Source organism: Engystomops pustulosus, chromosome 2 (assembly GCF_040894005.1).
Source record: "Engystomops pustulosus chromosome 2, aEngPut4.maternal, whole genome shotgun sequence".
Taxonomy (NCBI): Eukaryota; Metazoa; Chordata; class Amphibia; order Anura; family Leptodactylidae; genus Engystomops; species Engystomops pustulosus.
The window spans coordinates 51,980,295-52,004,704 of record NC_092412.1 but is presented as its reverse complement, the minus strand read 5'-3'; the positions used below and the strand labels follow the sequence as shown (position 1 = coordinate 52,004,704).

The following is a 24,410-nucleotide window of genomic DNA, read 5'->3' as shown; positions in this document are numbered from 1 at the left end:
CAGAGCGCTTCCTGTATTTTTTCTACCATGAAGCATAAGGGATTATGAATCAATTACTTCTTATTTGGTGCAAGTATATAGGGCAATGGGTGCTTCGGAGTGATTTGGGATGACAAATGTACAATGAAAGCATTGAGCAGATACCAAGATATGGGCTGTTTCATAGGGAAATTAGGACTGCTATCGGCTTCTCTGTGAATGGGAACAGGAGAAGCACGGTAAGCGTCCTACAACATTTTCCATGAGAATGGAATGAGGGCCCAATGTCGTGTAATGGGCCCTGGACTCATAGCCTGACATAATTTGTTAAGAACAGCTGCCATTGGTCCACCAAAGCCTTCACAGATGGGAGCACGTTCTGCAAAGGTGAATATCACTGGGGCCACCATTGATAGACAGCCACCTACCTACACCTCACTATAACGACTTCAGCCGTCATAACCTAGGAGGAGGAGTGGATCCCTCAACCCTGTGTTATGTGACAGGACAGTGGTGCTGACTCACATTGCCGCTGGTGAGGACGTCACTGTGGCATGAATGCGAGAGGGGATTTTGCTGTACACAAGTGCAACACATACATTGTTGTACCCTTTGAGCACAGTTTAATTGGAGCCTACAAATTGTATCCCTTTCCTAACAACACCATTTTGATTCAGTAGTGCTGACAGTGTTGCTGGCTCGGAGATGAACACGGCCTGCTTTATTCTACGCACTATCTAGGAGTTGAACTACATTATATTAGCTCAATCTATAATTTGTTGATTGCAAGTGCTCATTTTTACCCCAGTGGTTATAACATCCAAAGAGGTCTCAGTAGGCTCCTGGCAACAGAACCACAGTAGGCCCCTGTCCTGTGAACTCAATTGGCGGCATTTAAAATTCAGAAACTAAAACATTATCCTCTTCCCTAGTTTATCATACCAAACAATCCCTTCATGGTTATTTTAAGCCCCTCTCAAACCTTATGGATTCATTAGATACAGCCCCCCTGACCTCCATGGATTCTTTATGTACAGCCTTATGAGGGTCCCCCATCAGCCCTGCATCTGACACTGGTAATTATATATTTGGTGAAAGATTATATACACTCACCGGCCACTTTATTAGGTACACCATGCTAGTAACGGGTTGGACCCCCTTTTGCGAATCTCCCGTTCCACCACATCCCAAAGATGCTCTATTGGATTGAGATCTGGTGACTGTGGAGGCCATTTGAGTACAGTGAACTCATTGTCATGTTCAAGAAACCAGTCTGAGATGATTCCAGCTTTATGACATGGCGCATTATCCTGCTGAAAGTAGCCATCAGATGTTGGGCACATGGTGGTCATAAAGGGATGGACATGGTCAGCAACAATACTCAGGTAGGCTGTGGCGTTGCAACGATGCTCAATTGGTACCAAGGGGCCCAAAGAGTGCCAAGAAAATATTCCCCACTCCATGACACCACCACCACCAGCCTGAACCGTTGATACAAGGCAGGATGGATCCATGCTTTCATGTTGTTGACGCCAAATTCTGACCCTACCATCCGAATGTTGCAGCAGAAATCGAGACCCATCAGACCAGGCAACGTTTTTCCAATCTTCTACTGTCCAATTTCGATGAGCTTGTGCAAATTGTAGCCTCAGTTTCCTGTCCTTAGCTGAAAGGAGTGGCACCCGGTGTGGTCTTCTGCTGCTGTAGCCCATCTGCCTCAAAGTTCGACGTACTGTGCGTTCAGAGATGCTCTTCTGCCTACCTTGGTTGTAACGGGTGGCGATTTGAGTCACTGTTGCCTTTCTATCAGCTCGAACCAGTCTGCCCATTCTCCTCTGACCTCTGGAATCAACAAGGCATTTCCGCCCACAGAACTGACGCTCACTGGATGTTTTTTCTTTTTCGGACCATTCTCTGTAAACCCTAGAGATGGTTGTGCATGAAAATCCATCAGCAATTTCTGAAATACTCAGAACAGCCCTTCTGGCACCAACAACCATGCCACGTTCAAAGGCACTCAAATCACCTTTCTTCCCCATACTGATGCTCGGTTTGAACTGCAGGAGATTGTCTTGACCATGTCTACATGCCTAAATGCCGCCATGTGATTGGCTGATTAGAAATTAAGTGTTAACGAGCAGTTGGACAGATGAACCTAATAAAGTGGCCGGTGAGTGTATGTTATAATCAAATGTTAGTGAACAAACTCACTTGTTATTATCATGGCACTAAAAGTTATGTTTTAACTCTCACTTATCCACTTATACCCTTATCAAATGTGGCCATTGTTTGGATGCACACATACTAGTAGTGGCCATACACAATACTGAGTCACAGTAGACATGTTGTAAAATCTGTAAAAAATGAATCATCCAGTGATTGAATTCTATTTTGATTTTCTACCTTGATTGTTGATATTGGTTTGTATTGATCATTGAAATAGTAATTTATCCCAATGAGTTACATCTAGTGTTGAGCACATCTGAACCGAAAGTTCATACTGAACTTTGTGGGTTTGGTTCCCCCTGGACTGGGTCTGGGTTGGGCTTAATACTCTGCAATTAATGGCCACAATATGTGCTGGCAAAGTCACCAGCATCATGTAAACCCAACATGCCACCATTTTGTGGGAGATCATCGCTCCCTGATAATGTCATGCTAGTGCTGATTGCCGGTGTTACTGGTTGGGGCCCAGTTTCCAAATTCTAACACGTCCTCTTATCACTTATGTTTAGTATTTATTTATCAAGATCTGATGTGTGTTGCTAGTGTGCCATTAAACGGGTTGTTCAGTATCCGGCATTTTTTGGCTGCAGCAGATGTAAAAACTACAAACAAGCTTTATTTACCTCTCTCTAATGCTCTAGTTCAGCATGGCAACTCCTGTCGCCTGTGGCCTCTCTATACAAATGCAGGTAGGATATAAAAGAATAACATTATCCCACAAAATCCCTTTAAATTTCTTGAACAGTATATGCTGTCCTACTCTGCACAACATCTTAATAAGAAAATCTACCATAAAAATCCATCATGACAAACCAGGGAAATTTACTCATGGATCCAGGCACTATGGCAATCTTCTTATAGTTGTTATGCCTGGCCTTTTTCCATCTAAAATTAACTTTTAAAATTATGCTAATGAGCCACAGGGGCAACCATAGCCCCTCTGTGATCTGGCTCTACAGGTTGTTACACTGTCTCACTCTCCTCCCTGCTCCCTCAACACTTCTGCGGTATTCAGGAAATGGTCACTGAACAAGTGCTGAGGAAGCAGGGGTTGAGTGAGAAAGTTGGATCAAAGTTGTATATACTGACCCGAGTATAAGCCGAGACCCCTAATTTTACCACCAAAAACTGGGAAAACCTATTGATTCGAGTATAAGCTGAGGGTGTAGTATGCAGCTAACCAGCACCCATGTAGTTTACAGCCATCCAGCTGTAGTATACAGCCAGCCCCAAGTAGTATACAGCTAGCCCCATGTAGTATACAGCCGCGTTGGCGCGGGTCCCGATCTTCAGCGTAAGGCTCCCGATCTTCGGCGTGGGTCCCGGAAGCTCCTTTTCTCTCTTCTTTCTTCTCTAGCCGGCAGATCACGTCCATACGATCTGCCGGCGGGACCACACTATGATGTGGCGGTGTCGACGTCATCAGAAGAAAAAAGAGAAGAGGAGCTGCCAGGACCCGCGCCAAAGATCGGGAGCCTCGCGCTGAAGATCGGGACCCGTGCCAACGATCCAGACACCAGAGTATTACCTTTTTTATTTTTTACTTGACTCGTGTATAAGCCGAGGTGAGTTTTTTGAGCACATTTTTTGAGCTGAAAAACTTGGCTTATACACGAGTGTATATGGTAGATAATAGAGGAGAAAGGGTAGCCTTATAACAAATATAAGAAGGATAACAAATATAAGAAGATTACCACCGTCACAGTTCCTTGGTCCATGAGTAAGGGGACCTGGTGTATCATTCTGGATTTTATGGTAGATTTCCTTTAACAAGACTTTATATGACATAGGATCAATCTACAACTTTATCCTCCAGTCTTGCAATGGTCGAGCAAGAGTTGATTTTATCCAGTGTTTGCAGGATCCTTGCTCTAAAAAACTAATTTAACTGTCGTTGTGTGCAGTGGCAAAGAAATTACTAGGTTTATTAAAATAAACCTACAGAACCATTTGTGAAGGATATTAGGGAATAACATCCACTTGTGACTACATGGCCCTAGAAGAACTCCTAGAAAGTTAAATTACATAAAAAATCAAGGGGAACACTGTCTCCATCTGGAGAGGACGGGGTTTAATCTTTAGAGCATACAAGGCTTCTTTACTCTAAGAGCTTTAAATCGGGTCTAGATACCTTTTTACATCAAAATAATGTTGATGGTTATATTTTAATATCCCTAACCTTGAACTTGGTGGACATACAGGCAGTCCCCGGGTTACATACAAGATAGGTTCTGTAGGTTTGTTCTTAAGTTGAGTTTGTATGTAAGTCGGAACCGTATACTTTATTATTGTAAACCCATCAAAATTTTTTTGGTCTCTGTGACAATTGGATTTTAAAAATGTTGCGTTGTCATAAGAACCAGGATTAACAATAAATCTTAATTGCAGACACCTTTGATAACTATTAAAGCTGATTATTGTACCCTAGGACTAAAGTACAGTAAATTACCAAAATCCAGAGGTCCGTTTTTAACTAGGGGTCGTATGTAAGTCAGATGTTCTTAAGTAGGGGACCGCCTGTATATCTTTATACAATCATATAAACTATGTAACTGTTTAAACAGAATGAGATCTATTAGAACTAGAATAACAATTTAAAATGTGCTAAAAATGATCTACACACTTTTGGAGAATTTATGCACCTTGTTCTATTGGACTGTTGGAAAAATCCAAAAATATTTATACTCTGTAAATCATGGACTGGATCGTTCAATATGCTCACTGTCTCATTTTAGTAACAGAGCCTATATTACATAGTTGTCGATAGATGACTGAGATATTCCCTACCTTTTCTACCCTCTCTCACCTGTGCCACATGGTAAACATATGGTATGCATATGATAAAATAATTAAAAAAAAAAGTTTTGTAAAACTTTGTACAGTACATTTAGATATATGTGACTATACCAGAGCTGGATGACTAAGAAATCTAATCTGTTGTGAAACTAGTTCAATACAATATCACAATTCTAACTAAACCCTTGACAGACTGCAACTCACTATACAGCCACTGGGAGGACACACATAAATATGCATATAATAAACATCTCATCATGGGTGGGGTTCACATTTCTGACAACAGATTACCTACAGCATGCAAAGTTGTATAACAATTGAGAAAACAATTACACCTGCTCTAATAAACAATTACAATAGTTAAAATGCATCTTATACTAATATATTTGAATCAATCTTTATGTAGAAGTGATTTCATTTTCATTCCTCAACTTTATAGACTTAGCCTGGAATGAAAAATAAACAATTGGCTAACTATGAAAAAAAATGCTGGCATACCTACCTGCAAAGACTATTGAGTTCTAGGTCGCCCCATAAATACACATTTTTTTGGTTACCTGCATAGAAGTTAAAACACATGCAACACAAGTTCTATACAGAAATAAAGAACCAGAACTAAACCTAACACATAAATACAGGAACAAAACCATTCATAAACAATACCAACAAAAGTAGTATATGAAAAACAGTACTAAAAGAAAGCTCAGTAGATAAATGCAGCACCAGAACCAAGCTCAGTACATACATACAATACGAGAACAAAGCTCTGTGTACAAATACTTATACAGGTCGGTCCCCTACTTAAGAACACTCGACTTACATACGACCCCTAGTTACAAACGGACCACAGGATATTGGTAATTTATTGTACTTTAGTCCTAGGCTACAATGATCAGCTGTAACAGTTATCAAATGTGTCTGTAATGAAGCTTTAGTGTTAATCCTGCTTCTTATGACAACCCAACATTTTAAAAATCCAATTGTCACAGAGACCAAAAAAGTTCTGGCTGGGATTACAATGATAAAATATACAGTTCCGACTTACATACAAATTCAACTTAAGAACAAACCTACAGACCCTATCTTGTATGTATTCCGGGGACTGCCTGTATATAATATATATAGTGCTTGATCATGGCTCTATGGATGAGCTGAATCGTTGCACCTTATTTTACCATGGGTGAATAAGGATCACCTTTATACTTACTGGAGTGCTGCCTCGTTGCATTATTTTGGATATCTAATATATATAGTATTATACTCCTGCAGACTGTACACTATAATTGAGCCCTAACGATAGCAGAACAGGAACTGAATATCACTCCAGATATGTCTGTTTTTATTAAATACTTGTATTCTCAGCTAAATAAATTACCTTATTTACATTTATTTCAAAATTCTGGATTATGCTTCTGTTATTTCTCTGGTTATGTATGAATAAATTGAAAACTAGGTATTACAATATCTCCTGTCCCAAGGCTGTGCTTGAAAGAGAGAATGGTAACGCCAGGTTGACAATTATTTGTGTACTACAGAACAACTTTAGTTTTAATCTATGTAGAGATAGTGGCTGTCTACAAGATTCCATGAAACTTCATATACGGCTGTGCACTGCTGCTGTAGCTCCAGACGAGTCTTGCCACTATAGCTCCACTGTAGCTGTAGTCAGGGGCGCACCTGCCATGAAGCGAGTTGAGCATCTGGCCTCAGGCGGCGTGCCTCCTGCTCGACCAGGGGGCGGCACCTTGCTCCCACTCCTTGTCAGCACCGAGTTCCCCCTCCGCCGCCGGCACCATGCGGCCGACCCCCGCTGCCACCGACATTGAACTCCCGCTTGCCGGACGGGACTGCATTGCAGCCCTCCATCCGGCACCATGCTCCACCATGCTGCAGGTTGACACTCCCGCCCCCACACCCGCATACCTCTGATCCCGGCTCAAACCCCCTCACTCCCGACCCCCCCCCCCCCCCGCTCCTGCAGTCCTGGCTCCCCCCCAACCCTCGCCACTGCAGGACGAGGCAGAACTTACCAAGAACATAAAAGAAAGGTAATGTATATGTGTGTGTAGGTATATATATATATGTATATGTGTGTGTGTATATTTGTATATGTGTGTGTGTATATTTGTATATGTGTGTGTATATATATGTATATGCGTGTTTGTGTATGTATATTTGCTGTATGTATGTGCAGTGTGTGTACATGCTGTATCTACTGTTTTATACTACATGGCGGCATGCTGTATGCATTTAATACTACATGGCGGTAAGCTGTATGCATTTTATACTACATGGCGGTACGCTGTATGCATTTTATACTACATGGCGGTACACTTTATCTATCTTATCCTATATGGCCGCACACTGTATGCATTTTGCATTGCTGTATTTTTACACCAAACCAATATGATGGATCTGGTCCTGCCACTTCCTCTCTATGGCTCGCCTCGGGCAGCAGACAGGCTTGGTTCACCCCTGGCTGTAGTCTTATATATATGTATATATATATATATATATATATATATATATATATATATATATATATATATGTAGTCTTATATATATGTATATAAGACTACATAACACTGTAGTTCCATATAACACTCTAGTTCTTATATAGATGTATACTGCTGCTGTAGCTCCATGTATGGCTCTGCACTAAACCTCTAGATCAAGGTAAGGCTGTGTGATGCCTCTAGCTTTTAAGGTAAAATCAATTACAGATAGTCTCCGCCTAGCATCCCCTCATAGGAGAAAGAGCAAATCAAGACAGACAGCACATACTATAAATCTGGTAAATGGCACCCTTTCATCCCTTATGTCCTGATCTGCCATGTCAGGTTCTTCTAATCTCAACTCGTCTCTGTCAAATTTTCGATTCAGAAATCTTAGGTTCCTTGCTTACACTTAATACAGTTTTCTTGATCCATGAAAAAATGACAGATATGCTCCTCACTAGCCATATAGTTACAGTGCCCACAGTAGCCTTATAGTCACCGTGCCCACAGCAACCACATAGTCACCGTGCCCAAAGTAGCCACATAGTCACAGTCCCCACAGTAGCCGCATAGTCACAGTGCCCACAGTAGCCATATAGTCACAGTGCCCACAGTAGCCATATAGTCACAGTGCCCACAGTAGGCATATATTCACAGTGCCCACAGTAGCCATATAGACACAGTGCCTCCAGTAACCATATAGTCACATTGCCACCAGCAACCGCATAGTCAAATTGCCCACAGTAGCCATGCTTACACTTAATACAGTTTTCTTGATTCATGAAAAAATGACAGATATGCTTCTCACTAGCCACATAGTCACAGTGCCAACAGAAGCCTTATAGTCACAGTGCCCACAGCAAGCACATAGTCACAGTGCCCACAGTAGCCTTATAGTCAAAGTGCCCACAGCAAGCACATAGTCACACAGTGCCCACAATAGCCTTATAGTCACAGTTCCCACAGTAGTTGCATAGTTACAGTGCCCACAGTAGCTGCTTAGACACAGTGCCCACAGGTGACGTATATTCACAGTGCTCACAGTAGCCATATAGACACAGTCCCTACAGTAGCCATATAGTCACAGAGCCCACAGTAGCTCCATAGTCACAGTGCCCACAGTAGCCGCATACTTTTCACAAAAACGGCTTGGAGATGGCCTCACAAAGACCCATTGGTAAAAAATTTAGAGGAATTTTTTATTCCCCACTGAAAGTAATGTCTTTATTTGGATTCTTTAAATCAATTGACACTAACAAACAATTTTATTAAAAATCTACAGACAGTAGAACTCATGTCTTAGCAAATTGATCATAAAGATGATTGTAGCTGTGATATTGTGTGTGCTGCTTTTTTTGGCACAAGGCACCGTATTTGTATATAGCGATGTATGGCAGTGGTTGCTTTCTCTCTATTATGGCTGAGAGTAGTATGCTCTTTGCTATTCCCTTGCCACAACATTCATGGAGAATTGAATGGGGTGCTTATAGGAGTGTTTATAGTCACTCCTTCCTTCCTTTCGTCGCTCCACCACTCAAACACTCCTATAAGCACCCCATTCAATTCTCCTTGAATGGTGTTTGTGTTTGCTCATCCACGGTTTGCGTATTGGTATACAGTAGCCGCATAGTCACAGTTCCCACAGTAGCCGCATAGTCACAGTTCCCACAGTAGCCGCATAGTCACAGTTCCCACAGTAGCCGCATAGTCACAGTTCCCACAGTAGCCGCATAGTCACAGTGCCCACAGTAGCCGCATAGTCACAGTTCCCACAGTAGCCGCATAGTCACAGTTCCCACTGTAGCCGCATAGTCACAGTTCCCACAGTAGCCGCATAGTCACAGTTCCCACAGTAGCCGCATAGTCACAGTGCCCACAGTAGCCGCATAGTCACAGTTCCCACAGTAGCCGCATAGTCACAGTTCCCACAGTAGCCGCATAGTCACAGTTCCCACAGTAGCCGCATAGTCACAGTGCCCACAGTAGCCGCATAGTCACAGTTCCCACAGTAGCCGCATAGTCACAGTGCCCACAGTAGCACAGTTGCCAGCCACCTCTCACTTGTATTATACTTAAAGTTGGAAAGAAAAGGAAAAGCTCTAATGTACAAAATATACTGTAATTAAATAGAATCACAATAATATGCAAATATTATAAAAACAATTAAAAGGATGAAACGGGACAAACATGTTGTGTCCATCTTCAGAATTATCAAGGCAGACCAGCGTCACAATACTTGGCTGATTGCCAAACCCCCCTCCAAAATAATACAATAGAATATCAGATAATAATGTACATGCACTAGGACATGTAGCCCTAATTGAACTAATGACTGCTCAAAGGTGGCTAGCAGTCAAGTACAATAAAATATGTATGGCCCCTCTAATTAGTGTGTACTCTCCCCCCTCCTATCTTCATGTATGTGAGGAATATGTGCTGCAGTGCTGGACTAGTAACGTGGTACAAGTGGTGAAGATATGTTTAAATAGCCTGCAAAAACCCGCTTGAGCCGGGGTCACAGTGCGCAGAAAGGTCCTTCTGCAGCTAGGGGTTGAGTGTAAGCCTGGTTGGGGGGGGAAGCAAATGTGGCTGCTTCCTGGGGGTGTACTGTCCCTGCTGGGGGAAGGGGGGGCGGTTGCTTTTCAAAACTCACAGACTCCACCTGCGATCACCTTTTGAAATAAGATTGTGTTTGCATCACATTTAGTAAATGCAGGAGGATATTCGCAGTAGGAGTGTCCATTGCACAAATACAGTGCAATAACCACGTCTGAACGTAGCCTTAGGTTATTGTTATTTAACAATATGTTCAGATGGGTGGTTGCACTCATATGGCTGATTGTAATGGTAATGTTGTATAAATGGAGTTATTAAACAGTTTGAGTAGATGCATTTATACAGTAATAAAATTACATTTGGCCCCTTTAAGGCAATCACAAGCTGATGTCTCCCCCAGTGTCAATGAATTCGACACCCCTGCATTAAGGCATTTCTTAATTTCCACATATTAAGATTACCTTAGCGCAAACCGGAAAAATTGCGCGATTCACATGGGGACCCATATGTGGCTGCATATCGGTCCCCATTACGTTTGTGTGAATGAGGCCTTACTCTGCGTTTGTCATCTGGATGCTAGGTGACTACAGACATGCTAGTAACATCCAGACTGCTTTTTTAATGAAAGAAATTATATATGTGGCTTTTTGTATAGGAAGGAAACAGTCCTGTATATGTGCTCTCATACATGTACTCACTTAGCTGAGACATGAGGCAGATGTAAAGATCATACATCTACATACATAGCTGTGACATACAGGCAGCTGTAAAGATGTCATCCCACTTCTCAGGCCCAGGACAGCGGTGACTGAAGCACATGGAGGAAACGGCTTATAACAAGCAGTATATGAGGCGGAGGACAAGACACGGCACATGCTGCATGGTATACATTTGAGGAGAGGAGAGTGTGCTACATGTAATGTGAAGTAGAACATCTCTATTTTAATAGTAATTCCTGATCCCCCAATATGGGCTGCACACTACACCTCTCCCGCTGGAGCGCACCAGGACAGCTCAGCCCTCCAGTCCCACTTACCCCTGCCTCGGCTCAGTGCAGAGGTGTTTTTTGAAAGAAAATAATCAATTTTCCTTCTAGCCGGAGCTCCAGAGTTCTTCTACTTCTTCTCCTATAGTGTTAGATATCCATTCAATGAAATCCAGCATTAGCAATGACAGATCCTTCTGATGAAACTATGCCTCAGTTCAGACCAGCACCACCGCGTTTGTTCCCCTTTCGTCTCTTAACTGATTCTTGTCAGACGATATTGCTGCGAGGAACATACAGGCAGACGGTGTAGTGTGTTCCAACAGGTTAAGAATTTATTAAAAGACATACAAACATAAGTAAAATAGCGCATCAAAAATTAATAGCGGGACGCTAGCTCAACAAGCTGCCCGACCCAGGGTTTCACCTCCAGGGCTTCTTCCGGGGCATGTGCTAGCATCCAAACATCCGTCCCTTCTTTTATACACATGTTTAATCAATTTAACACAATAGCTTCAATACAATAAAATTCCTGCTAGAAAACAACACTATGTTGCACAAAATATTCCCCCAATACCATCTAGATTTAAGAATATTAGTTTGACTCTCTCTTTTTTATTTATTTTACATTTTGTTCTCTATTTCACATATTTTCTTTTTCTTACTTGTACCATGAATGGTTAACGCGGAATTCCTTCTGCATTACCATCTCGATAATCCATCCATAGTATACTTTAATAATGAATGTGTTCTTTATCATACTCCTCCGACATCATCTACAGCTTATTTCTAATTTAAACTCTGTCCCATTTTGTCTTGGGATAATCCATAGAGGAAGGTGTTGGTTCATTTCAATTGTCCATTGACTAAAACATCTAGCATTTTTACTATCCAACTAGTGGTCACTTGAGAAACAGCATGACTCTGATCCATTGTTTCCGCTTCTTGTATAATGAGATCATGAGAAGCAGAAACAATGGATCAGAGTCATGCTGTTTCTCAAGTGACCACTAGTTGGATAGTAAAAATGCTAGATGTTTTAGTCAATGGACAATTGAAATGAACCAACACCTTCCTCTATGGATGCACCTCAGTTAGCAAGGCTTTTAGACCTTTTTTTGGCACTTTCACGACTTGTCCAATTAAGAGGGGTGGCCTTCTAAAGATGGATGTGGCCATGCACCCAAAATTCTGGTGCACAGTTTAGACCAACTAAAAGTAGGTCTAAGGTAGGAACCGACAGTCTTATCCTGCACCAGGATTCATCATCACAGTGATAATTTGATAAATAGACAAGTGTTTTCCAGCTAGAAACTGGCGGAACCTGAGACACATTGTTACATCCCACCCAATGGGGCATATTTATCAGGACCTGCAATAATTGCAGCCGGGTGAGTGGAGGGCATGGCCGGCCGGGAGTGGGCCGGTGTGGGGCATTACTGTCTCCACGCGAGTGCCAGCGTATGATAAATATGCCCCAATGTGTGTATATAAGTAAATTATTTTATAAATGTGTGTGATTGTATAATCATGTGTTTTTACAAAACATGTATTTTTTTTAAGTGGAAGGGAGCCCTATGCATAAATAAATGATAAGGGGCCTAACCTCTCCTAATTACACCACTACCAAGGTAATTCACTTTGGCCCCTTCCACACTTGCGTTTTTCAAACGCATTGAAATTGCATTGAAAACGTGTGTGAAAAACTGAGACACTGAACAAACTCTGACTGAAAACTGATTGAACTCTGATAAAAAATGTCAGTTTTTCACTGACCAAACCCTGATCGCCCCCTGATCAAACTCTGACGTGATCTGCAATGCAAGTGTGGAAGGGGCCTTTTTCTCACAGATACAGATCTTTGGACCTTTTGAGAGGCCTTTGTGATCTCCCCTATATCATACTCCAATTTAGGCCCCTTCCACACTTGCGTTTTTCACGCGCGTTTTCTGCGCATGCTTTTGACGCGCAGAACTTGCATTGCACTATGACCCATTGTAACCAATGGGCCTTTTTAGACTTGCATTTTTTTCACGCACACACACAAATTTTTTTAACGCGTTTTTAAATCTCAACATGCTCTACTTTAGCAAGTCACGTGCGTGAAAAACGCACCATACAAGTCTATGGAGAAAAATACACTCTGAGACACTTGCAAGTGGAATGCAAGTGCAATGCGCTTTTCACGCATCAATTGCCATTGAAAAGATAGAGCTCAGTCCTGAGTCCTTTCATGCGCGTGAAAAACGCATTGAAATTGCATTGAAAACGCATGTGGAAAACTGAGACACTGAACAAACTCTGACTGAAAACTGATTGAACTCTGATGAAAAATGTCAGTTTTTCACTGACCAAACCCTGATCGCTCCCTGATCAGACTCTGACGTGATCTGCAACGCAAGTTTGGAAGGGGCCTTAGAGGTTAGATTTTCCACAATTGAAAAAGGTGCTCTTGGTGTTCCGACCAAGTTATTTTAATAGCCGATTAAAGAAGCAATGGGAAAACAACATACACACATCCAGTTACTGTAGTATTTGACAGATTTCAATTTTTCAATCCAGTTAATGCAAAATTGTTCACAGTTGAAATTGCAGTAATTGCAGAATTTTTCCTAGTTTTAATTTTACATCTAACTTGACCTAATTGGCCTCTCATTGTCTGTGTCACCAAGTTGGCATGGGACCCATGCCTAGTATACTTCAATGAAAGTGTGAATGTTGTCCACGTTGGCTGTGGACAGGAAAATCCTCTTGTTGGTGATGACACCCCTGGTGGTGCTGACAGCACACTTGCCAGACAGCAACTCCAAGGGCAAGCTCTGGAGATGTGTCCAATTTTCCCACTCAGAAATTGAATAACCATTCAACTATGGTGTCATTGCACAAGCACTGCAGCATGTATTGTGCACGTCGTATAGACAAATAGTTGAGGCAGCATCAGTCTCAACGTTGGATCTATTCTTAGATATCTATGTTATTCCTCTGATGACGGACCCTGGATACTCCAGGATCCAGAAACGCGTCGGAAAAAAGCTAGGGCATACTACTGATAACCCAGAGCGTAGGGTTACCTTGGGACTGCCCTTGTAAAGGCAGGAGTCACTTTTGTGGGTACAGGGAGAGGTAGCAACAGAGACTTCTAGGTGCAGTGCTGTCATCTGTTCCTGACCTGAGTGTCCCGCATTACATCTCCCTTACGGTGTTCCTGCACCTACACACAACCCAGTCGCTTGTAAGACCGTTTTATGATTCTCCTTCCCTGTTCAGGCTCCAAAGAGATAGTAAGGGGGCATGTAGATTAGACGGCCAGTGACTCTGGCGAGTGCTGTGTATTTGTCTGTGATGGTCCTTGAGTTTGGTTTTTAGGATATAATTTTAGACTGAGTTAAATAAAAGTTAGGTTTTACTAATTATAGTTGTTTTCACCCCATGTTTTGCTGTATTTATAAATCTTTGGTGAAAAACTGTGAACCCTGGACAATTCTAGGGGGCGCCGTGCAGAGCATTTTCACAGCAATCATCTGCTGCATAACCTGGTTGTGTAACCCCTTAGTATTAGCAACTTACTCAGACTAAGGTCTTCTGAGCATTTATGCCAAGAAGGTCCAACATTATTTTTCTGGCTTTATCAGAATACACAGATTATATGTCCACTGTCCCTACAAGGCAAGAATCCCTCCTGTAGTGTCAAGAAATCTTTTAGGCACATCACTAGTAGTTTGGCCCACCATCTTAGGTCAGCAATAAACTGTAAAATAGTTGTGAAAGCCTCCAGACCCAGATATGATTAACCACAGTCAAACAGCAGAGAGTTTTAAGATATAAGCAGAGGAATCTTCTTAAAGGACACCTGTCATCAGGTCTCTGTCACTTTTTCTGTCACTTCTACCTGCTGGAGCAGCTCACAAGGATCCCATCCCAGCCTTTATCTAGTCAATTCATACATTAATCATTATAAAATCATATTTTCTTTATTATGTAAATGAGGCTGGTCACATGGTCAGAGGCAGTGATGTCACCCCTGTTACATCTCCCCTCTCCTCTCTCTGCTCATGTCTGTGTGTAATGTATAGTAAAGCATTGCTAGTGTCTGGGCTTTATCTGCATCCTCCTAATAAACATATGAGAGACACAGAAATCAGCTACACAATTACCTGACATGTTCTGCTATAACATGGCTGCCTGGAGCTGTTGTATCTCTCCTATAAACACACAGGCTGCAGGGGGCGCCAGCACCAGGAAGCACATGGAGGAGCCATTGCACCATTATACAGGCTGTCAGTCAAGCACTGGGGGTGTGGCTGTGCCTCCCACTCATGAATAAGCTGGACAGCTTGAATATGCTAATGCTTCATTGGACATTTCACAGGTCATTTGCATACAGCTTTAGGACCTCATTGCTTAAGTCTACAGGCATGTAGAGGGACAATGAAGGGATAGAGGCAATGCTTTCTAATGGCAGTTTATGAAAATATATTTAGTTTAGGGGGTTAATTTTCCTGACGGGTTCTCTTTAAACAAAATGGGAAAACTCTTTGACCCAAGGTTCTTAATCATTTGTTTTTGTGGCCAGGACTTTTCCTAACTCTTCTGGTGAGTGGGGTTGAATGTTGGTCCCTGGCCGGATTTTGCAGACATGGCAGAGGTACAGAGTTAAGGAAGTCAGAGATGGGGAAACAGTAAAAGTTGTTTTGCAGGCCCTATCCTCTTCAGCTATAAAGTGTTTATTTAATGGCCTTGAACTATTCTACAATTTTATCTGTTGAGGCCAGTTAGTTGACAGATGATCTAGTAATTAGGGGCACAAAGGCATTTATGCCCTTTTTTTGTGAAGTACAGAGGTGGTTTTGGAGCCTCCATTGGAGGGTAGGTGGGGGATATTGAGGGCAGGGGCTATGTAGTTGAGTAAATTTGGTGTATAGGTAGGCAGCGCCCTCAAAACCTACTGTATAGCCACTGACCTGAGGTGGAGTTGCTCCTCCTCTGTTATTTCAGGTATATGTTTTCCCTCCTCCTCTTTGGTCTCTCTGCTATTGTTGTGGCTATCTAAGCAGGAAGTAGCATTACAGTGACGCTGCCACCTGCTGGATAAAATTATTATGTCTCTTCCAAAATAGAGGGTAGATTATTATTAGAATGTTTTGACAACTGGCAGCGTCTTCTCAGGCACAGCAGAACACTAGGTCCTTCAAACTAGTCCCAACAGCAGGCTCTTCTGCTCTCACGGGCCCCTTAGAAGCTGCTATCACTAGTTGTGACGCCCCTGAGGCCACTTTAAAAATAAATATACAATATTGTCAACTATGTAAATGTTTGCAATTTTGTTACCAATTTTCCATACAATAATGCTCATATATCATAATATACAATATATTTTAATTATTTTCTTTAACTATTTCCTTTTGATTTAATATGTTGCTTCTGCACAGTTATATTATGAAAGCAAAGTGTCATAGTTATGAGAATGAGGAAATGACAAAAATCATTAGACGGTAAAATACTCCACACAGGGTAATTAAGGTGAGGTGTTGCGTCCTCCTTTAATTATAGCCTCTGATGTATCGTCTTATTTCTAATTAAAAGGATGATTCCATCTTTAATTTCCATCACAACAGTGGCTAATAGTTTGTGAAACAATGCAATAAAACTTTTGGGCAAAGTGATAAACAGATCTTATCGAATCTCTAGACAGTTAGTCAGTATATTTTATTTTATAGGTCCTCCCATTAATAAAGGAAAAACTGCCTAAATTTTAATTAACTAAAATTATTTTTCACACAATGAAAAATTATTTTTTTTATGACAGATTCATTATGTCAAAAATTTGTAAAAAAACTTTTTTACTATATTTGTTATACTTTCAGCTTTTCTGTAAATGCCTTTTTATACAGAATGTAAAATATATTTTGTTTTAGAATTGTATTTTTCATTTTATACCTCTTCACTATGAATTCAGCTTCCATAGCACTATGTAAAAAGGAATTGAAAACTGCTGCCACCAATCAGACACCCCCCTCTTTATTGTGTCAAAAACATCCTAACTGGCCTTTATAAATAGTGGCTTAAATAGGTTGTCCACATATAGCCATAATTGATATAGTTTATGTAATGAAAAGTTATTAAATTTTCCATTGTGCTTTTTAAATCAATTCCATACAGTTTTCTAGATCTCTTCTTGCCGTCATTTAACAGGAAGCTTCATTGTTTACTTCCTGTGGTCATGTGATGTCACACAGGTGGACGGCTCATTATAGAACACAGCTCTGATTACTCTCTGTGATATAACAAGCCGTGCACCTGTTTGACATCACATGATTGGTATTAACCCACAGGAAGTGAATAGTCAAGCTTCCTGTTGAATGGAAGCAAGCAGATATTTAGAAAAAAAGCAAGGCATAAATAAGATGTTTTCGTATCTGTATTGGCCTCTTTTATTCTGTACACCTCCAGTACTCAGCCTTAGCTAAAGTTACAAATTTAAGGGTGTTTGGCAAATATACCCATTGACCAAATGATTTTGTGGCTGACAGATATCTCACATATACCCAGGATAAGAAGTTATAAAAGGGGTTGCCCTAAAAACTTTAACTTCTATCTTCTTTACACATGTTATAATTAACAATTTAGTATGAAATCCCTCAATATATTTATCTTAGTCTGAAACCCCTTGTAAATGAATATGCCATAAACTTTTTATTACATGTTCTAGGTTAAATATCCCAAGTCGGGTCACATGACTTCTCAAAAATCAAGCATTTATCTATATGTATCCTGCTGAGTTCTTAAAGGTATCACTGGGAATATACCGTAGTTTTCTTTTCCCCATGCTGGAAAACATATGCATAATTAATTCCCTGCTCAAGTTAGTGTAACCCTTAACAACCAGTTTTTGCTCCTGAGGATGCTTTGATGTTCTTCATCTTCATGTTGGCAAGGAGGTCTCCAAGTTGATTGCCAAGTTAGTCTTGCAAAATAAAGCAAACAAAACAATTGTGTAAAAAATTTTCAAATACAATAGACCTTTTTTAGCAAACCAAATCTGAAATCAATAAATTAGCTTTAAAAATGATATTGTACAGTCTGTTTTTATATGCACATCAAAATGATGGACTTGGCTCATGTTGAGCCAGAAACTCTTCCTTCGAATTATTAAAGTCAGCTTTTCGATAACAAAAAAAACAAAAATAAACCTTTTCCTTCATCTACTCGAGCATCTCAAGACTTCCACATGTACAATAATGTTAGATACACATGTACAGAATCCTTAAAAAAGAAAATACAATTTTAAAAGTAGAAATTCATCTTTTACAATTTTTTCAAAATTAGGAAACTAAATGAACTTGTAGTTTTAACAATTCTTTTGTGTTTTTCAAATATAATTAAAACTAGAGGAGAAACACGTTAAATAAGACATGAATGACACATTATAAATCATTTTAGAAATTTCATTAACGGATATGTTATAAACTTGTCTTGCTTATCTTGCTTAGTGGCCTATTTCTAAGGTAAGAATGCATATAAAATATTAAGTTAAATTAAATCTCTGAAGTAGAACATATAAACAGGCTAATTTATATTTTTATAATGTTATTAAGACTCTTTAATTTACTCCTATATTTAGTAAGTGAGATAGGAATGCTTAGTGGCACATTTGCCATGCCCAAGACCAAGCCCTTAAAAGCTGTAAAAGCATTATCATTTTCCCATGTGACCAAACCCTTATCTCAAAGTATATAAAGGCAGATGTTGGTCCACTAGAAGGGTTAAGTTTAGTCTCCTATTTCTTCTGCTTTTGCTTCTGCACAGTCTGAAGACTTACCTTCACAAATCCAAAATGAGCCAAGCATTGAGCGCCAAGATTGGAAAGTGTAACACTGTCACTCCTTGTGGCCCGAAGAAGTTCAGCAGCTGCTCAACTAGTGGTGGCTATGGAGGCGGAAAAGTCAGCTTCACCTCTTCTTCAGTGATACGATCTGGAAGTAAACCCACCTTCTCTAGCAGTGGAAGTGGAAGATTTGGCTCAACTAGTCTCTTTAGCCTTGGCGGGAACAAAAAGATCAGCACTGCAAGTAACAGAGGATATGGTATAGGCAGTGGTTATAGCAGCTTTGTGGATTGTTTCCCAACTTGCCCACCAGGAGGTATCCAAAATGTCACAGTCAACCAATTGCTCCTCCAACCAGTCAAAGTGGATCTTGACCCAAACATTCAGAGAGTCAAAACTGAAGAACGAGAACAGATCAAATGTCTAAACAACAAATTTGCAACCTTCATAGACAAGGTAAGCCAAACCTTTCAACGGGTCAACAGTGTCAAACTTTATGTCTGTCTTTTTGGCCTTTTTGGTGTAAAATTGTCTAAGCTTCATTTTTTTTAACCATAGGTTAGATTCCTTGAGCAACAAAATCAAATTTTGCATACAAAATGGACCGTTTTGAAAGAACAAGGCCAAAAGATGGAAGCCAGGAAAGAGTTCTATGACCGTCAATATCACTCATTGTTTGATGCTTACATTAGCAGTCTCCAAAGGCAGCTTGATAGTACCAGAAGCGAAAAATGCCGCCTGGATGGTGAACTAAGTAGTATGCAAAATGTTGTGGAGGATTTTAAGTGCAAGTAAGTCATATCCAAGAAATGAGTTCTTATACATCACACCATGTTGATTATTATGTATATTTCAAACATCAACAACCAATAATGAAGATTCTTCTCTGTATAGAGGCCTAACAAAATCAATTTTTTTTCATTAGATATGAAGAAGAGATAAATAAGCGCACATGTGCTGAAAATGAGTTTGTAAACTTGAAGAAAGTAAGTTTCACCTGCTTTGCATTGAATTTTGTCACCATTGACATCATTCCCTATCCACAAACATAAGGAGAACATACAAACTCTATGACGATGCTGACCTTATTAGGATGTGAAATTTACAATGATTGATGTTTGATATTTATGTATTTCAAAAATATTCATGTAAAGTAGTTATTAAGTTTGCTTCATTATTAATGATACCTACTATTTTATTGTAACACCGAAGAGCTAAGTGAAATGTTTTCTTTCATGAAAAAATGTCATGAAGATAAGTTAATGAAATCGTCAATGATATAGCAAAATCTGTGGCCAGTTTTTAGCATGATTAACATATTTTGTATAATTCATATATACGGTATGTAATAAATGAAATGTTTTTACTAAATTAAACAAAAATGTTTTCATTTGTAAGGATGTGGATGGGGTGTATCTACACAAAATTAATCTGGATACCAAAAAAGAGGCTTTAGAGGATGAGGTCAACTTCCAGAGGAACCTCTACGATCAGGTAATACAATCATTTCAAGAGTTTTATCTCACGCTATTCATGGACCCACAATAGACACAAATTTGTATTTTTTTCCCACAGCAGTTGTCTTCTAGTGTTTGTGTGTCTATCTCATTTTATGATGCAGGTTAATTATAGGGTGTAAGGAGGTATCTTCCATGTAATCCTATGCTCATTTTGAAGTCCATCAAAAAGACATATTTTGTTATATCTTGAGTTGCATAATGATATGTTTTATTAGTGAAGTGGGGCATTTAAGTTAAGCCTGTTTTTCTTATCTATCCAATAAATCACAAACATTAGACATGTTAAAATTCCATTTAGGTGACATTCTAATGTCTACTCAGCTAATATGACTTTGGTTTTGATGGCAATCCATTATAATAGTCATGTTATAATAGAAGACATGACATTGATGGGAATATACCTATAGACTTGTAAGGAGAATATTGTATTATTCTCCAGAGGCTTCTAGATACAATATTGACAAGACTTGGATAAATTGAATTCACAACATTTCCAGTGACATGATATAACTGTAAATGTATCTATAGAGCAACATTGATACATTGCATTAAAATGAATGAGTACAAAAGACACAAAACTAGACTGTGCAGGTACACGTGAAAGAAGGACTTGTGAGGGCTATCAATCTATATGGAAGAGTACATGAAGATACTAGGTAAGGGAATATAGCATTGTGTATAGTAGGCTATTACTATGCTAAACATACGGTTTGGAAGGTATCTCACATGTTGGTAGATATTTCCAGAGTATGGGGGATGCATGGGAAAAGTCATGGAGAAGCTTGTGAGAAGAGTAGATAATATGGGACTACAGCAGAAGGTCCTGTGAGGATTGTAGCTTACATGTAGGATGGTCTCATTAGAAGGGGACAGGTTGTGGATGGTTTTGTAAGCCGAAGCCTAAAATTTAAAATTTCATCCTATTCTAGGAGGTGGCTGAAATGCAAGAACGTATTTCTGATACAAATGTTATTTTGACTATGGACAACAACCGCAATTTGGACATGGATGGACTTCTTGCTGAAGTGAAGTGTCAATATGAGGAAATTGCAGCTAAAAGTAAAGCTGAAGCTGAAGCTGCCTATGCTAGACAGGTAATAGATCTTCTTAAACAATTTGGACTAGATAACTCATTTTAGTACCTAAGGAAAGGGAAAATTATGTATTTTCTTCACTTCTAATAGTATCAACAGCTGAAGGAAGCGGCTGGACAGCATGTGGATAGTCTACGTGACAGCAAGGTCGAGATCCAAGAATTGAGCACCATGATCAAGAAACTTCGTGGTGAGATTGAATGTGTAAAAAAACAGGTAAGTGCGTGGATTGTATCCAATAAGTTGGCGTCAAAACATCTTTAATTTGCAAAGGTCCCCTTGATGTTTTCTTCCAACATTACCTAACAATATAGTTTTGTTTGTTATTTAAAGGTTTGCGCTATTGAGGCTGCAATTTGTAAAGCTGAAGAGCGTGGAGAACTTGCTCTGAAAGATGCCAAAGCCAAATTATGTGAACTGGAGGCTGCATTACAGAAAGCTAAGGAAGATATAGCTTCAAAGCTACGAGACTACCAGGCACTGCTTAATGTCAAAATAGCCCTGGACGTTGAAATAGCCACTTATAAGACTCTATTGGAAGGGGAGGAAAGCAGGTGAGTAATAAAAAGATTGTACGGAAGTCTAATCTAAATTAATATAAAAAATGTATGGAGACCTATGTTTGTTGCCATTGTTGTGATGTTGAATGATAATTATGGTGTACTTTCAGACTGTCTAGTCTAAATTTGCATCTCCTATTAGTTGCCTTAGTTTATGTGAGAAAAATGCACCATAAAATATTTTCTTTTGCATAATTTTTGGGGACAGCACTTTTTCCACAGAGTCACACCCCTTTATTAGAGGCCACACCCTTGATAATTGTGGAGCAAAAATCAGCCACACTGGGGGAGATTTATTATGCCTTGTCCACCGCCTGCCACTTAGGACGTGTTGGGGCGGAGAGAGCGGGTGGGCAGGGGAGTGAACCTTCGGACACTATAGCAAAAAACTCCAGTCTTAACTAATTCCCCCTACTCAGCCATGCCAATGAGGATGTGAGAAATGTTTGTTTCCAATGCCTCATCAGCCTTTAATCATTATATATACCATTTATCGCTTATATTTCTTACAGAATACAAGGAGAAGTTGACAATAATGTTAAAATATGTAAGTATATCTATCTATCTATCTATCTATCCATCTATCTATCAACTACTATTTCCATCATACATCATATCACTTCCATAGTGACTTCTTATTCTTTAGATAACATACATAAATAAAGATGTCTTATAGCAATCTGCATTCTTTTCCCAGCTGTCTTCAGTACCACTGGAAAGACCATCAGTTCTGGATTATCTGACTGCGCACCATGCATTCCCAAACCTAAAATCTGTGCACCATGCATTCCCAAACCTATAACCTGTGCACCATGCATTCCCAAACCTGCAACCTGTGCACCATGCATTGACATAAGTCCCAAGAACAACATAACAGGAGCTACTCAGGGTGGAAAAGTAATATACTCTACCGTGACCTCATCTTCCTCAAACAGGAATAGATTCTGAACACATCTTGAGATGCCAAGGGAGACATATTATTAGTGAAGCCGGTCTGTGCTGCTATTCTATTAATCTTGTTTAAAGATGAGCATAAAAATTCTTTTTTCCCTGTAATCTAATTCCAAGTTGATATGGAGATGTTCTACTTGTTGATGACTGATGTTGTAAAGTTGTCTTCACATAATGAATGAAAACTTTATGTCATTTGGAACATCCATGTATGATGACCACAATATCGGCATCAATGAGCGATTACCTTCATTGTGTGGTTTCTATTCTGTCTTTATGGTGAATATACTGCAATAGCCTTTGTCCATATTACTGTCTTACTGCAATTCCTTCCATTATTCTTCAATAAAGAGCATGTTAAACTAAATGATACTGTTGTTGTTTTTCATGACAATGTATTAGCTGACATGATCCTTGTCAACGTAGCAAGCAGTAAATCAGACGAACACTTAGATAAATGTAGATATCTGAGATTAGTACTCTCTGAGTCTCATAGAAGAGAAAGGAGTGCTGACAGTTTACATGCTTTATGTAGTTCTTAGACTCAAAGACCCCATTAGGCTGCTGATCCTTCAGACAACATTCTCATAGGATATAAAGTATTGTTGTGGGATTCTTGACGCTGACTATTTCAGTGTTTCAATTTTTCCTGTTTCAAGAAAACACTTTTCCCGTTTTGCTGTGTGACAAGGGTTATTGTGCTGCATGACAATTGCTGGCTGATTGAGTGATGAACACAGGGAAGAAACCACATGTTGTTGAAAAAGGTTCTGATACACACTTGCATTCACTTTGCCAGGTACCTCTACGAGAGGTCCAACTCAGAAAACACTCCCCAAACCACTTCCTCCAACATCTTTCACTGACATGTTTACACACTTTGGGTTTAGTCTTTCCCATCAGATCCATATAAATTAAACTTTCTCTCATCACTATAATGAATTACGGGCCACTTATGTGTTCACACAACATGTCCAGCCTTTTGAGACTTTCTGCTAAAGAGAAGCATTGAAACACTGTATGACAAGACAAATCCTTACCCTGATAAATGCTGAACTGGGGAACAAGTCCAGCGATTTTTCCCAGCTCTGATTGCGGGTGTTAGTGATGGGTGTGTTACACCCGCAGCCGCACCATGATGTTGGGTCAACCGCATGGTGGGGTAAGGTATTAATATTAATGAACTCTGACTGCTGCCAGACTTGACCTTGGATTGCTTAGTAAAACACCATCTGTCCCCGTGTTTTGATGCTCAGGTGTCGTTTGGTGCCTAAATTGGTGCCAATATCAATACTTACTTTTTTCTATACTCTATACCCTGTAATACCCATGTAGATATCAAGAGCACACTTAAGTGTTTCTGTCTTCTTGTAGCTCCCTATATTTTCTTGGTACTATCTGGGATCTTTTGACCTGCCTG

The 24,410-nt window shown here is 40.0% G+C and overlaps 1 protein-coding gene across 1 annotated transcript; it reads left to right on the top strand.

The window, feature by feature from the left end:
- The first annotated feature begins 18,793 nt into the window (after positions 1-18,793).
- LOC140117661 (keratin, type II cytoskeletal cochleal-like) lies at positions 18,794-23,357 on the top strand. Its single transcript, XM_072134592.1, has 9 exons — positions 18,794-19,321; positions 19,424-19,656; positions 19,791-19,851; positions 20,264-20,359; positions 21,315-21,479; positions 21,570-21,695; positions 21,813-22,033; positions 22,552-22,586; positions 22,737-23,357. Exons 1-9 carry the CDS (start codon positions 18,875-18,877, stop codon positions 22,985-22,987), a joined length of 1,635 nt encoding a protein of 544 aa, XP_071990693.1. The 5' UTR covers positions 18,794-18,874; the 3' UTR covers positions 22,988-23,357.
- The last annotated feature ends 1,053 nt before the right edge of the window (positions 23,358-24,410 follow it).

Coding starts and splice junctions, on each gene's coding strand:
- LOC140117661 (XM_072134592.1), top strand. CDS start 18,875: ATGAGCCAAGCATTGAGCGCCAAGATTGGAAAGTGTAACACTGTCACT. Junction 19,852..20,263: donor AGTTTGTAAACTTGAAGAAA/GTAAGTTTCACC, acceptor TTCATTTGTAAG/GATGTGGATGGGGTGTATCT. Junction 21,696..21,812: donor TTGAATGTGTAAAAAAACAG/GTAAGTGCGTGG, acceptor TGTTATTTAAAG/GTTTGCGCTATTGAGGCTGC.